Here is a 15,545-nt window from a genome sequence, read left to right as displayed (position 1 = left end):
AAACTTGCGAGTCTTAGAGCCCTTAGAAAAATCAATGAGACAAGTGCGGCTAATGTCTCCTTCCCCCTCACTGTATCAGAAAGGCTATTTACGGTTCAAAGGTCATTCAACGCTTCCACTTTCGATACCAGCTTCTTGCGTCCTTATCGTTCTTATCAGTCCCTCTTATTCACGATTACTGGATCAATGTACTCCCCCACATTTTTCATTTTCATTTTTTTTTCTTTTCTTTTTTCTTTCAAAGTTCTTCGTCCCAGAGAATTTTACTGCCAATACTTTATATATAATCTGAAACTCAAAAGTTTAGAAGAATAAGACGAAAATGAAAAAAAAGAAATAAAAAACATGAGAAATGAAGAAATAAACAAAAATGGAAAAGTAGGAGCAAAATGAAAGGAGACAAAAAAATAGAGAAAAAATGGAAAAATAAGAAAAAGGAAAATAAAATGTGAAAAAATAACAAAAAAAAATAAAAAGATGAAAAAATAGTAAAAAAAAAAAATAAAAAGACGAAAAAATAGCAAAAAAAAAACAAAAAATAAAGAAAAGTTGAAAAAATAAAGAAAAAAAATAAAAAGATGGAAAAATAGCGAAAAACAAATAAAAACATGGAGAAAAAATAAAGAAAAGTAAAAAAATCCCAACGAAAAAAATACGAGCGGAGAAAAAGAACGAGGCAAAAAATAACGAGCCGAAAAATAGAAATGAATGATAAAAAAATAAGGGATGAGAAATATAGAGAAAGAGATAATAAAAAAAAGTAGGGGGGACGACAAAAGAAGATTCACCCCCAACCCTTATGATAAAAATATATAGTCATCCTACGCTCGTCGACGTTTTATTGCTCGCTGAGAGAATATATAAAAAGTGGAGTGAAAGAAGTGAGAGAGAGAGAGGGTTAAAAATAGGAGCATTTGAAAGAACAGTGAACACATACAAAAAAAAAAAAAATTACACACAAAAGGATCAATTAGGGTGTGCCACGGAATATAAGGTCAAAAAACGGATGCAAAAAAAAAAAGAAAAAACAAGGGGGGTTCATATCTTTTCACACTGACGTCGATATTTATGGAACAGTCGATGAAATCACATAATGAGGAAGGTACACAGAAACAGGATGCAAATGCAGTGGGCCCTATAGAAGACGAATCCTTCATAACGGAGGATAAACGCGCTCTTATATATTACGGACGCAGGTTTTCTTTTTGTTTTCCAAAATCGCATCGTAATTTGGAAACAGAGACGACGACAATTCATTTTTTTTTTTTAAAAAGTGGTGTCGTCGTCTGCTCAAAAAAAAATTAAATAAATAAGAATCCTTAAACCTAAAAACCTTTTGAGCAATTTTTCCGCAACAAGGACAACGAATTGTAGTTAAACATTTTTTTTGCCGCGATTTTTCTGGCATTAAAATAAATTTCTTATTAAAATTCAAATTTAATTTATTTCCAATATTAAACTTTTTTTATTTCCAATTTTTATTTGAAATTAAAATTGAACATTAAATTCACAAAATTGTGATAAATGGAAAACTGAAATAGAAAACTGAAATGAAAAAGTGAAACAAAAAATTGAAATAGAAAATTAAAAAAGAAAATTGAAACAAAAAATTAAAATAGAAAATTGACATGAAAAATTGAAACTAAAAATTAAATCAGAAAATAAAAAAAAAAAATTAAAACTGAAATTTAAATTGAAAATTGAAACAGAAAATTAAAACAAAAAAAATTAAAATAGAAAATTAGAACTAAAAATAAAAACAGAAAATTTTAATAGAAAATTAAAACAGAAATTTGAATTGAAAATTAAAATAGAAAATTGAAACAGAAAATTGAATCAAAAAATTAAACAAGAAATTAAACAAAAAAATTAAACAAGAAAATTGAAACCAAAATTAAAATAGAAAATTAAAACTGAAATTTAAATTGAAAATTGAAACAAAAAATTAAAATGAAAAATTAAACAAGAAAATTGAAATAAAAATTAAAATAGAAAATTGAAACAAAAAATTAAAATAGAAAATTTGAACAAAAAATTAAATCAGAAAATCAAAATAGAAAATTGAAACTGAAATGTAAATTGAAAATTGAAACAGAAATTTAAACAAAAAATTAATATAAAAAATTGGAACTAAAAATTAAATCAGAAAATTAAAATAGAAAATTAAAACTGAAATTTAAATTGAAAATTGAAACAGAAAATTAAAACTGAAATTTAATTGAAATTTGAAAAAGAAAATTAAAATAAAAAATTGAAACAGAAAATTAGGTAAAACAGAAAATTGCAACAATAAATTAAAAGGGAAAATTGAAACAGAAAATTAAACAAGAAACTTGAAACAAAAATTTAAATTTATTTATTTATTTAAAATAGAAATTTAAAACAAAAAATTTAAACAAAAAATTAAAATAGAAAATTAGAACTAAAAATTAAAACAGAAAATTAATAATAGAATATTAAAACAGAAATTTAGATTGAAAATCAAAAAATTAAAATTAAAATAGAAAATCGAAACAGAAAATTAAAATAGAAAATTGAAACAGAAAATTAAAACATAAAATTGAAACAAAAAATAAAAATGGAAAATTAAAACAGAAAATTTGAACAAAAATTAAAATAGAAATTTAAAACAGAAAATTGAAACAAAAAATTAAAATAGAAGATTGGAACTAAAAATTAAAACAGAAATTTAAATTGAAAATTAAAATAGAAAATTAAAACAGAAAATTGAATCAGAAAATTAAAATAAAAATTGAATCAGGAAATTAAAACATGTATTTAAAACATAAGAATTGCATCTAATTACATAAAAATTAAGAAATTAATTTTAAGAAAATAGAAAAATAAAAATAGATATGAAAATTTAGAAATAGAAATAAAAATTTAGATAAATTAGAATATATTGTAATGAATAAAATAATTAAATAAATAGAAATATTAAAATACAAAAATTGGATCTAATTAAAAATTAATATCCAATAATTAAGAATTATTAATTTTATTACTTAAAATCATAAAATTAAATAAATTGAATTAAATGAAATGAAATTATATTAAATTTCATTTAAAATAACAATTAAATTTGAAACTTTACTCCAGTAAAAAATTTTTCTTTCGGCTTTAATACAAAAAATCGTGTCGTCCGTGTCGCTTCAAAATTATCAGCTCTTTATTGCAATGATTAAACATTTTGTACTATAGCTTTTCAATCGCTGATCGCTCGACGTCTTTTCAATAAAGAAAAAAAATAAAAAAAAATAAAAAAGTTTTGATTTGAGTTCAATTAAGAGTTGAATTCATTTCGAATTGAATAGAATAGCGTTACATATTAATTAATTCAAAGCAGAGCAGGAATGCGATGTGCTCGACATGCGATTAGTGATTTAAACAGGACGTCGAGGCGACGAGCCTTGTAAAGCTTTCAAGTCCCGATTTCAAAGACAATTATAGAATATACGAGAGATAGAAAAAATTTCCAGCATTTTTTTTTTGTTTTGTTTTTATTTGACTTACCTCCTCGCATAACGACAACATTCGTCTCGTACTCTCCAGCGACTGAAAATTTCAAAAAGAAAAGACAATTTTAATTAATATTGCAAACATTATTTTAATTATTAAACATTATTCTAAATTAATTAACTGAATTATTAAAATAAATTAAGAATTGAATAAATTATTAAAATTTAATTTAATGTTTGATTTTTTATTTTTACGATGATTCAAAATTATTTTAATAATGATTCGAAAAAATTAGAAACATGATTAATTTTTGAAAAAGCAATTAATTGGCAGTTATGACGAGAATTAATATTATAATCGATAGAGTTTTTTTTCTCATTTTATTCCATAAATTCCAATGTTTCCATCGACTTTTTTTGCGAATAACCGGGGGAGAAAAGAACACTTTGTGCTAAAAATGTTCGAGTATCATATATACACACAAGTGTATATTCCAGGCCAAGTAATAATTTTTATGATATCGATTCTAAGTAATCATCTCAAGTTATCGAGACGAAGAAGAAATTGCAATTATCAGCTTCAAAATTAAAGAAGAGAAAGAAATTTCAAATTCAGATTCCATAGTAATATATTTTAATTACTAATTTTTTAATTTAATTCTTTCGAAATATTAATTAAACGGAATTGTAATAAAAATCCAGAATAAAAACTGACCAGATGGTAAAATAAATAGTGAATAATATAAATTATTGTTGACTTCATTTCCACTATTTTCAATTTTATTTCTGATTTATTTATTTTTTTTTTATTTCTATTCTATTCAAAAAATAGAAAAAAATACAATAAAAACACAATAAAAATTCAAAATATAATACGGATAAAAATTCAATTATATTAATCGATAAATTAATAGAAATAATTTAATTATTCAATTTATTCTCTAATCTAATCAAATAATTAAATTAATAATTTAGATTTCAAAATCAAAGATGCTTCACATATTGTTGGCCTAATTACTGAAACGTGTTTCAGTTTTAACGCAATTTATCCGACTTTATGTAATTAAAATTTACGTTTCGTTTACATTCCCCGAATTGAATAATAAAAATGATACCTTTTTCTGATAAAGAGAAAATTCTACAAAATTTTACATCTTTTTACAATTTTGAAACAAAATAATAATACAAAAATGAAAATAAAAAAAATATATATATAAAAATGAAATAAAAAAATATACAAAAAAATAGAATAAGATAGAAAAAAAATAGTAAAAATAGAAAACAATAAGGAAAATTCTCAACAAAATAGAAAAAAAATGACGGCCTTATTAATTTTTTTTCAAGTTACAAAAAAAAGAGTCTGGAGATTAAATTGAAAAGATAAAAATTCGTTTAAAGTTTTCCTCTCAATTTTTTTTTTCAAGACTCTTTCAGCTATTAGTGTTTCTAAACAAAAATTATCAGTGAAATTATTGAATTTCCGATATTGTGGAGAAAAAAAATTCCAGATAAGAAACAGATTTTTTTACTGAGAAAAAAACTTTTCGAAATAAAATAAAAATTCCATTGTAGAAAAATAGGGGAAAAAATTAATATAGAAAAAAAATAGACAAAAAACTTTTTCAATTTAGAAAAACTTTCTAAAAATGTAATTAGGTAAAAAAAATGTAAATTTCAAGAAAAGAACAAGGTCACAAGTTTCAGTTTATCAATTTCCCTGACATTTTCCTGACAATTTACTGTCATTAAAATTATTTTCCCTGACAAAATTCTTTTTACAGGAAAATATTAAAAGTTTACGGAAAATAAGTAAAATTTATGAAATTTAATAATTTCTAAAAATTACAATTCTAACCCTTCCTGAATTTCAATTATTTTCTATAATTTTCAACTAAACTTCATCTCCAAATCAATTATTTTAAATAGTTTTCCAAAAGTTCTTCGAGAACTAAATTATTTAAATACGAAAATTCAATTTTTTATAATAATTGTATACAATATTTTTAAAAATAATCAAATTTTTAAATAATTTTAATTATAAATATGATCACGATTTCCCAGAAATTTTAATAAGTCCAAAAAATTAAATTTTTATTTCCTTTATTCGAAGGTAGTTAAATCTTAAAAAATTATGATAAAAAAATTCTAAGAATTAAGTAGTTTTTAAAAATTATTTTTATGTAATTTTTCGAAAACAATTAAATTTCTTAAAAGAAGTTTTTGTATTGAATTTTCTGAAATTATGTTATTGAAAGTACTAAAAATACTAAATTTAAAAAAATTACAAGCTAATTTTTATTAATTTTCATTTTTAAATTTACGTTTAAAGATTGTTCATCAAAATTTTTGTTAATTCAATTAATTTGAAAATTTGCAATTAAAATTCTTCAAAAATTCTAACAAAATACTTGAAAAAAATTAATTATTTTCAATTAAATTTAAGAAAATTTCATTTATTTAAAATCTTTTTAATTGTATATTTCGAAAATTTAAATAGAAAAATGATTCAAAAATAATTTTTGAAAGATTTGTTTAGTTATTTTTCGCACTATAAAAATCGAAATAAGTTGTATTTTTTAAAAAAATGTATTATTTTGTTGCAATATTTGGAAGAAAAGTCGAAAAAGTCACAATTTTTGAAAATAAGTAGAAAGAAATCTCAATTTTCTAAATTTCCCAGAAAAAAAATTTTTTCCTGATATTTCCCTGACTTTACTGACAAAAATTTTGTTTTACTGATAATTCCCTGACTTTGCTCACTTTACTGACATGTGACCACCCTGGCTTTCAATAAAAATTGATGAACAAAAATGAAGTGTCCCGTTTATAAATAAATAAATAAAATTTATAAAAATTTGGAAAAATAATTAAAATAAATATCAATAAAAAAAAATTAAAAATAATTTAGAAAATAAATGACGAAATAGTTAATTTTCCTGAATAATTTTACGAGAGATAACGATTTATTTTTCTTTCCTTTAGTATATATATTTATTTCGCCTCTTGTTTTAATTACGAAAATAGTGAATTTTTTTTCTTTTTCACCTCATCTGCCGTTTGCTGTGATTTGATTTGCAATTCCTGAAGTTCCGTCTTCGGCGGGCCTGGCTCGCCATGCGCTTCTGCTGTCGTTGGGGCCGGCATATTTGCTGCAATTTACTGTCCCTCTTTCCTGTTAACCTTTTCGTTGACACCTAAATGTCTTTCTTCAACGTCGACTCCTCGACGTTACTTTTTCAAGCGGACGACAACGCTGTCCGCTCTCTCAGTTTCCTGCAAAGACAAAAAAATGTCGTCAAAAAAAACAATCTTTTACTCAATTTTTTTCAAAATTTATTATTAAAATATTTATTAATATAATTAAAAAATATAAAAATATTTTATTTTATATTTTATATTATATTAAAAAATATTTTTTTCTTTTGTTCTATTATTATCATTCCTAATTCTATTTTATTTTAATTTAACAATATTATTGAAAAATAAGATATATTCTTTCACTCGGTCGACTCGGTCGTATTAATAGTCAAGAGTTCTTAATAGAAATCATTCTTAATTATTATTATTCATAATTTAATTTATTTTTAATTTTATATTATTCTTTCTAATTTAATTTTTTTTCAATTTAGTATTATTCTTCCTGATTTAATTTTTTTTCAATTTAGTATTATTCTTCCTATTTTAATTTAATTTCCATTTAATATTATTCTTCCTGATTTAATTTTTTTTTCAATTTAGTATTATTCTTCCTATTTTAATTTAATTTCCATTTAATATTATTCTTCCTAATTAAATTTATTTTCAAATTTAATATTATATTTATTATTTAATTCAGATTTTCTAAAATTAATTATTGAATCATAGTTTTTCATCAACTGTTTTTCAATCTTTTTTGCTCATGACTGACATCACCTACTCTTTCTTTTAAGCTACGAGATTTGCATCATCTATTATTATTTTTTCAAACACAAGATTTACATCATTTTTTATTTTCAACTTCCACTAATGTCACGATTTTCATGAATGATAAATAAGTTATACAACAATATAAATGCAAAACCAAAAAAAAAAAAACGAAAAAGAGTTGCTTGAAAAAAAACCCAAAAAATTGAAACGTTTGGAAACGTTCAGTTGTTCTCTTTGAAAATTTTCAATGTCAACCGTTTCAATTTCAATCAATATAAATAAATTTTACCAATTCGGAAAGAATTTATCGAAAGTTAAATTTTAGGATTATTTTACAATTATATTAATAATAAAATAATTTTTATTAATTATAATTTATATAATTATTAAGAGATAATGAAAATATCATGAATGGATAAATAAATTCGACGATGAATTGGTAAAAAGTCAAGGAGAAAAAAAAATCTGACGAGAAATTGTTACAACACTATTGTTTAGAATAAAATTCTCCCCCTACTTTTTGATTCAATTTTCTCAGTCGTTGCACAATATTTAGCAATATATATATATACATTATATCTTCCCGATAGAGAGAGAGAAGGAGAGAGAGAGAGAGAGAGATTTGTTCACTCGAAAAAAGAACGAGTTTAAATCAATTCTGCTCCAATGAACTTTCGACAGTGATCTTTTTTTTCATTTTCTTCATGGCAGAATGATCTTGAAAAGGACAAGTAGTGAGGAATATTTATATTGATTGTGAGATCGATATTTGTTAACCGATAAGGAAGTTTGCAAGTAAAGATCTCGAGGGGGGTGGTGGTGGTGATGGTATAATGTACAACATGGTCATACAGAGAGAGAAGAAGGTGGAAAAGCAAATTCTAAACGAAGAGAAAGGTGTAGGAGTTGGGAAAATCAATAGCTTGTTTCATTTTGCGCGCAAGTGCAAACACCACGTGTATCCCTGTCCTTATAATATATATGATTCGTCATTTATACTGCGATAAAAAAAAATATTTAATTCGAATAAATCAAAGGGGAAACGTTCACTAAATTTTTCCAACTAGATAAAAATGACAAAAACACTTTAATTTTTTACCACTTTGTAAAAAAAAAAATTAATTCACTGCCTTCAAAATACGAAACTATTTTTTAATAAATAATTAAAATAATCTCCAAGTGTAAAAAATTACACTTCAAATTATTAAAAAATAATCCGAAGTTGAGAAAAAAATAACGAATAATGAAACTAAAAAAAAAAAAAAAGACGAAATATTTTTCAATACAGGGTCACCTGGTCCTTGGATTCGATGATCACGTCTCGAAGTTGGTTTTTGCAAAAAAACACTGATTTCATGGGACAAAATTCAATTTTTTGGGAATAATTTTTTTTCGATGATGATCTTGACTCGAATCGAGGAGGCAATGAAAAAAAGAACGTCACCGAATCACCATGATCAGGAGAATCGGGATAGGGAATGAAACATTCTGATAGTGAGAGAAAAACGGGAGAGAGAGAGAGAGACACACAGGAGTTTTGTCGAGAGGACAAAAGGACGAACCGAGGATTTGCGGGAATAACCGAGCACGATTGCTTCGGCGCAAGTCGATAAACTTCCGTTTGAGAGAACGAAAGGATTTCACGCAATTTTTCACCTACCACAGATTCTTTTTCTTTTTTGTCTCCTTTAGTAAAATCAAATGCGTAAAAATGCACTTGGCAAGAATTACTTCTCACAACGGCAAAATATCAACGACTGACGAAAATTGACAATATTCTTCCCCTCGAGCAAGTTCCGGGGGAGACATCTACACGTCGCTAACGTGAAGGTGCTTCTATTGCTCGTGACGACGACGATTCACCAAAAACTTGCGACTGCGTTCTTCTTATTTTGAATTCGCCGTTCTAAGATCAAGATAAAAAATAAAAAATGAAATTTTAGATAATAATACAAAAAATAATATTTGATAGGAAAATTGATGATGAAATACTGTTTATGATATTGATACTATACTCTTGATGATAATGATGGCAATGATGATAATGATGATAATGATGATAATAATGAAGATGATAATGACGATAATTATGATTCTAATGATGATGATCCTAATCCAATAATCGTAGACAAATTGGAATCCCAGACATTAAATTGTGATGATTAATTCGAAAGTAATGATAGAGAATAACTTCTGACTGCAGATTAAGAATCCAAAGAATCGACACCAAAATATTGATATTTTACGGTTGCAATTAAAATCGACGTGACTTCTATTTCGAATTGAATGTAACAAGTTCGAAAGCTGACCTCCAATTCTGGGCCAAGCATTTTTTTTTCCAGAAAGCAAACTCTCCTGAGAGACATCCACCAAATATACGATCTCGACTTGTTATTTATGCAGAGCTTCGAATTATTTACGAAGACTCCTCTCTCTCTCACTCTCTCCCTCTCCTTTTAAAAGAAGTATTTTAAATGTCGAATTCTCCCCCACTTTTCGAGTTAATTTAACCCTGTACAAAAGAAAAATAACATTTTGATTAGAAAAAACGAAATAAAATGAAAAAGTAAATGCAGACTTCGCACTCGATAATTTTGAAAAAAAATTTTAATTTAAATTTTTAAAAAATAGCAAAAGTAGCTTTTTAAACTACAAAAAGGAGTAAAAAAGTAGCTATCGAAAAATTAAACTTGACGACAAAAAAAACTTGATTTAGACACTTTAGAAAACTGCCAAAAAATTCCATTCTATATTTTATTTTCCTGACTTTCGCCTAATTTTCATTAAAAAATATTTACTTCCTTCTTATCCTGCTAATAAATTTAATTCCTGCAACGAATTTTATTATTCATAAATGAATTTAAATATTTGTAAAAATAGTTTAATTCTTGCGAAGAATTTCATAAAAATTTTTAAATAATTGATTTCGTTCGACGAATTTCATGCAAATTCTAATTTAAATAATTGAATTCCAGAGAAATTTTTATTATTTATAAAAAGAAAATTTAATTTTTACGAAGATTTTTACGAAAATTTTTTTAAATACTTGAATACTGTTAGAAAATTTTATGAATTCTTAAAAAGCATTTTATTATTTATGAAAATAAATGAATTCTCGCAAAAGATTCTATTAGAATTTTTTAAAATAATTGAATTTCCAAGACAAAAATTTATTACTTTTAAAAATCATTTAATTCTTGTAATAAAATACTGTTATTTATGGACTAATAATTTAATTTTGCAAAGAATTTTATTAAAATGCCCCAAAATAATTGAATTTTCGTGAATAATTTTGTTATTTATCTTTAATAATTGAATTCTTTCGAAGAATTATTTATGTAAATAATTTAATTCTTGGAAAGAATTTTATTTAAATCTAAAAAAATAATTGATTGCAAAAAAAATTTAATTCAAATTGTATTTAAAATAATTGATTTCTTTTGAACAATTCTATTAGAATATTTGAAAATAATTGAATTCCTGTGAAAAATTCTAATATTTTTCTAATTAAAATTGTAATTAAAAATGTATTTAAAACAATTGATTATTTTCTTTTGAACAATTTCATTAAAATATTTGAAAATAATTTAATTCCTGTCAAACATTCTAATATTTTTGTAAATAATTGAATTCTTGCGAACGATTTAGTTAGAATTTTTTTAAATAATTGAATGTACAAAAAGAAATTTATTGCTTTTAAAAATTATTAAATTCTTGTGATAAATATTGTTATTTATGAACAAATAATTGAATTTTGCAAAGAATTTTATTAAAATGCCTCAAAATAATAGAATCTTCGAAGAATTATTTATGTAAATAATTGAATTCTTGGAAAGAATTTTATTAAATCTAAAAGAATAATTGAATTATTTAAAAAAAAATTTTAATTAAAATATTTAAAATTGTATTTAAAATAATTGATTTCTTTCGAACAATTTTATTAGAATATTTGAAAATAATTGAATTCCTGTGAAAAATTCTAATATTTTTCTAATTAAAATTGTAATTAAAAATGTATTTAAAACAATTGATTTCTTTTGAACAATTTTATTAAAATATTTGAAAATAATTTAATTCCTGTCAAACATTCTAATATTTTTGTAAATAATTGAATTCTTGCGAACGATTTAGTTAGAATTTTTTTAAATAATTGAATTTACAAAAAGAAATTTATTGCTTTTAAAAATTATTAAATTCTTGTGATAAATATTGTTATTTATGAACAAATAATTGAATTTTGCAAAGAATTTTATTAAAATGCCTCAAAATAATAGAATCTTCGAAGAATTATTTATGTAAATAATTGAATTCTTGGAAAGAATTTTATTAAATCTAAAAGAATAATTGAATTATTTAAAAAAAAATTTTAATTAAAATATTTAAAATTGTATTTAAAATAATTGATTTCTTTCGAACAATTTTATTAGAATATTTGAAAATAATTGAATTCCTGTGAAAAATTCTAATATTTTTCTAATTAAAATTGTAATTAAAAATGTATTTAAAACAATTGATTTCTTTTGAACAATTTTATTAAAATATTTGAAAATAATTTAATTCCTGTCAAACATTCTAATATTTTTGTAAATAATTGAATTCTTGCGAACGATTTAGTTAGAATTTTTTTAAATAATTGAATTTACAAAAAGAAATTTATTGCTTTTAAAAATTATTAAATTCTTGTGATAAATATTGTTATTTATGAACAAATAATTGAATTTTGCAAAGAATTTTATTAAAATGCCTCAAAATAATAGAATCTTCGAAGAATTATTTATGTAAATAATTGAATTCTTGGAAAGAATTTTATTAAATCTAAAAGAATAATTGAATTATTTAAAAAAAAATTTTAATTAAAATATTTAAAATTGTATTTAAAATAATTGATTTCTTTCGAACAATTTTATTAGAATATTTGAAAATAATTGAATTTCTGGGAAAAATTCTAATATTTTTCTAATTAAAATTGTAGATAAAAATGTATTTAAAATAATTGATTTCTTTGGAATAATTGTATTAAAATATTTGAAAATAATTGAATTCATGTGAAAAATTCTTATAATTTTGTAACTAATTGAATTCTTGCGAACAATTTTATTAGAATTTTTAAAAGAAATTGAATTTCTGAAAAGAAATTTATTATGCTCTTAAAAATTATTGAATTCTTGTGATGAATATTGTTAGTTGAGAAAATAATTTAATTTTATTTAAATGCCCCAAAATAATTTAATTTTCGTGAATAAATTTGTTATTTATCGATATTATTGAATTCTTTCGAAAAATTATTTATGTAAATAATTGAATTCTTGTGAACAATTTTATTAAAATATTTGAAAATAATTGAATTTCTGAGAAAAATTCTAATATTTTTGTAAACAATTGAACGATTGAATTCATCCCAAAGAATTTAAAACAAATATTTTTTTAAATAATTAATTTTTTCGAGGAATTGAAATTAAATTTTCAAAAATAATTACATATTTTGAGCTATTCCTGTAAAATTGTATTAAAAGTAATTGAAATTTATTTTAATTAATTGAATTTTTGTGGAAAACCTTATTTAGGGAAATAATTGAATTTTTCGATTTATTAATTTAAAACAGAATTAAAAAATAATTGAAATTTTTCTATGAGTTTTATTATTTATGAAAATAATTGAATTCTTCCTTAGAATTTTATCAAAATTTTTTTTAATAAATTGAATTTCCATGAAAAATGTTATTATTAGGTAGTGAAAGTAATTGAATTATTGTGAAGAATTGAATAAAAATTTTGTGAAATAATTGATTTTTTCGAAATTTTTTAAAAGTTATTATAAATTAATTGAATGCCTGTGGAATTTTTATTATTTATAAAAATAATTGAATTTTGGATGAATTTTATCATTTTATTTTTAAACTGAATTTTTTTGCGAATTTTTATGAAAATACTAGATATTGAAAAATAATTGAATTTCGAATATTTTTTTGATAATAATTGAATCGTTTTAAAGAATTTGATTATAATTTTTGAGAATAGCTTTTTGATTTCTAGTATTAGCGAATTTAAAGTAGTGGTAATTCTCAAAAAAAAAAAAAAAAAAAAAAAAAAAAAAAAAAAAAAAAAAAAAAAAAAAACAGAAATAGTAGCATAACGTAACAAAAGTAGTAAGTTAGTAGTAGTGGTAAAAATGAAAAATAGTAAAAAAAAACGAATCGCATTATTCATTAAGAAAATGAATTCGAAATTACCGGAATTATCGTTTCGTCCAAACAAAAAAAAAAATAAGAAAAAACACCTGAAAAGGCACTTATCCTAAAATAAATATTTATCGTCGACTGAAAAATGAGCATCGTTGTCATAATTAACATCAAATACTAATATAAAACTTTTAATGTTCCAGGATATGAATTTATAGATCATTTTCTAGACTTCAAATTTAAACGCGAAAGTTATGATCACGTCGATCTACTTTTCTTCTCTCTCTCTCTCTCTTCCCATTTTTTCCCATTTCAAAATAAAAACATTGCATGTCAAAGATATTCGCTTCGAGGGGAAAACTTGTGTGAATCAATTTCCCGAGGTTTTTTTTTCCTTTTATATAATCCAGCGCGCGAAATCATCAAAAACTTGATAAAACAAGTTTTCTCAAATTGGAATGAAAATACGGAAATATAAATTCATATTTAAATTTTTTTCTAATGATAAATAAAAATAATAATTAATGTGAGAATTTTTCAAATTCTTGACATTCAGATATCAAGTTTTTCGCGCGGTTAATTGGATTTTTGTTGTAATAGAGGAAGATTGACGGCTAATCATTTTTAGAGTGCGTCATTATCGTTGTTCTGCGTGAATCGAATATTGATTAACAATTAATTGGCTTTCACATTCTCCACTCTATATATACTTGGACAGGTTCTGTCTCACTTTGTCAATATCATCACAATAGAATTTTCAATATTTTCCCGATCTCATTGTCGCTGTTAAATTACAGAAGAGACGAAAAATTAATTTTTTTGGCTGAAGAAAAAAAATTTCGTTTCTTCTATTTTTTTTTGTCAACTTTCGTTGAGTCATTAGAAATTTTATATTTGTATAAATACACAAACACACACACACGCTACGTGAAAGTTGACTAACGACATTTTAGATCTCGAACGTTGAACCTGATATTAACGTAACTGTAATTTAGCAGGTCAATTTCTCTGCGAGGAGATTATTTTTCTTGTTTATTCAAAAAAATTTAATTTAGATTTTGACTAATGTAAATATTGTGGCCAAAAATATATTTATTAGGACAAATTTTCAAATATAAAAATTTTAATTCTTGGATTTAAATTGGATTCTTTGGCCTAAACCTCAAAACACAACAAATTTGAATTCGATTAATTTGACTAATTTTAATATTCTGGAATTCTTCACCAAAAGTAATATTTTTTTTCAAAAAGAAAAAAAAACTTCGAAAACTCTAAATACAGAAAAATTCATATTTCTAAAGTTCTGAACATTCAAATAAACGAAATTTATTTTCTTCTTAAAATTCAATTTTTATTAGGTACAATAATTTTCCGGTAAAAAAATTAATTAATGTTTCTGAATATCAAACAAAAAATATTTATTTTTATTGCAATTTTTATGACAATATTTTTAATACAAATATATTTCGTTTATTGGAACGTTCAAAATCTCGTATTTCCATAAAAATTCGCAAAAGAATTCAATTATTTAAAAGAAAATTGATAAAATTCATTCAAAATTCAAGTATTTTCCATAAATAATAAAATTTTCACAGGAATTAAATTAATTTAGAATTGCATTTGGAAAAAAGTTTCGAAAAAATCAAATATTTAACAAAATTTTTAAATTCTTCACAATAATTTAAATACTTTTACTATAATAATATTTTTCATGGAAATTCAATTTATTAGAAAATTTTTTGATAAAATTCTAGGAAAGAATTCAATTTATTTTCATAAATGATAAAACTCATCGAAGAATTTCAATTATTTTTAATACAGAAATTCAATTCTTTTAAAACATTTTAAAAAAAATTTTTCGCAATAATTTAATTATTTTCATAAATAATAAAATTCTTCGAAAGAATTCAATTATTTTCATAAATAATAAAATTTATAGAATTCAAATTATTTTTAATACAATTTTATAGGAATTGCTAAAAAAAATGTAAATATTCTTAAT

General features: G+C 22.5%; 1 protein-coding gene across 7 annotated transcripts in view; it reads right to left on the bottom strand.

The window, feature by feature from the left end:
- LOC122508120 (synaptosomal-associated protein 25) overlaps positions 1–15,545 on the bottom strand; it is a 58,929-nt gene that overhangs the window by 37,509 nt on the left and 5,875 nt on the right. For 5 of the 7 annotated variants that reach the window (XM_043621248.1, XM_043621246.1, XM_043621252.1 and 2 more), the window contains 2 exons: positions 6,504–6,731; positions 3,514–3,555 (listed from right to left, as the gene is read on the bottom strand). In XM_043621248.1, the coding sequence (XP_043477183.1) occupies positions 3,514–3,555; positions 6,504–6,602 (141 nt within the window). In that variant the 5' untranslated portion in view covers positions 6,603–6,731. Of the gene's footprint in view, positions 1–3,513; positions 3,556–6,503; positions 6,732–8,658; positions 8,857–9,024; positions 9,271–15,545 lie in introns of those variants that run through there. The other 2 variants (XM_043621249.1, XM_043621250.1) reach the window with 2 other exon arrangements.

Source organism: Leptopilina heterotoma, unplaced genomic scaffold (assembly GCF_015476425.1).
Source record: "Leptopilina heterotoma isolate Lh14 unplaced genomic scaffold, ASM1547642v1 Lhet_52, whole genome shotgun sequence".
Lineage (NCBI taxonomy): Eukaryota > Metazoa > Arthropoda > Insecta > Hymenoptera > Figitidae > Leptopilina > Leptopilina heterotoma.
The sequence above is the reverse complement of the archived record's forward strand: the minus strand, read 5'-3'. Positions and strand labels throughout refer to the sequence as shown.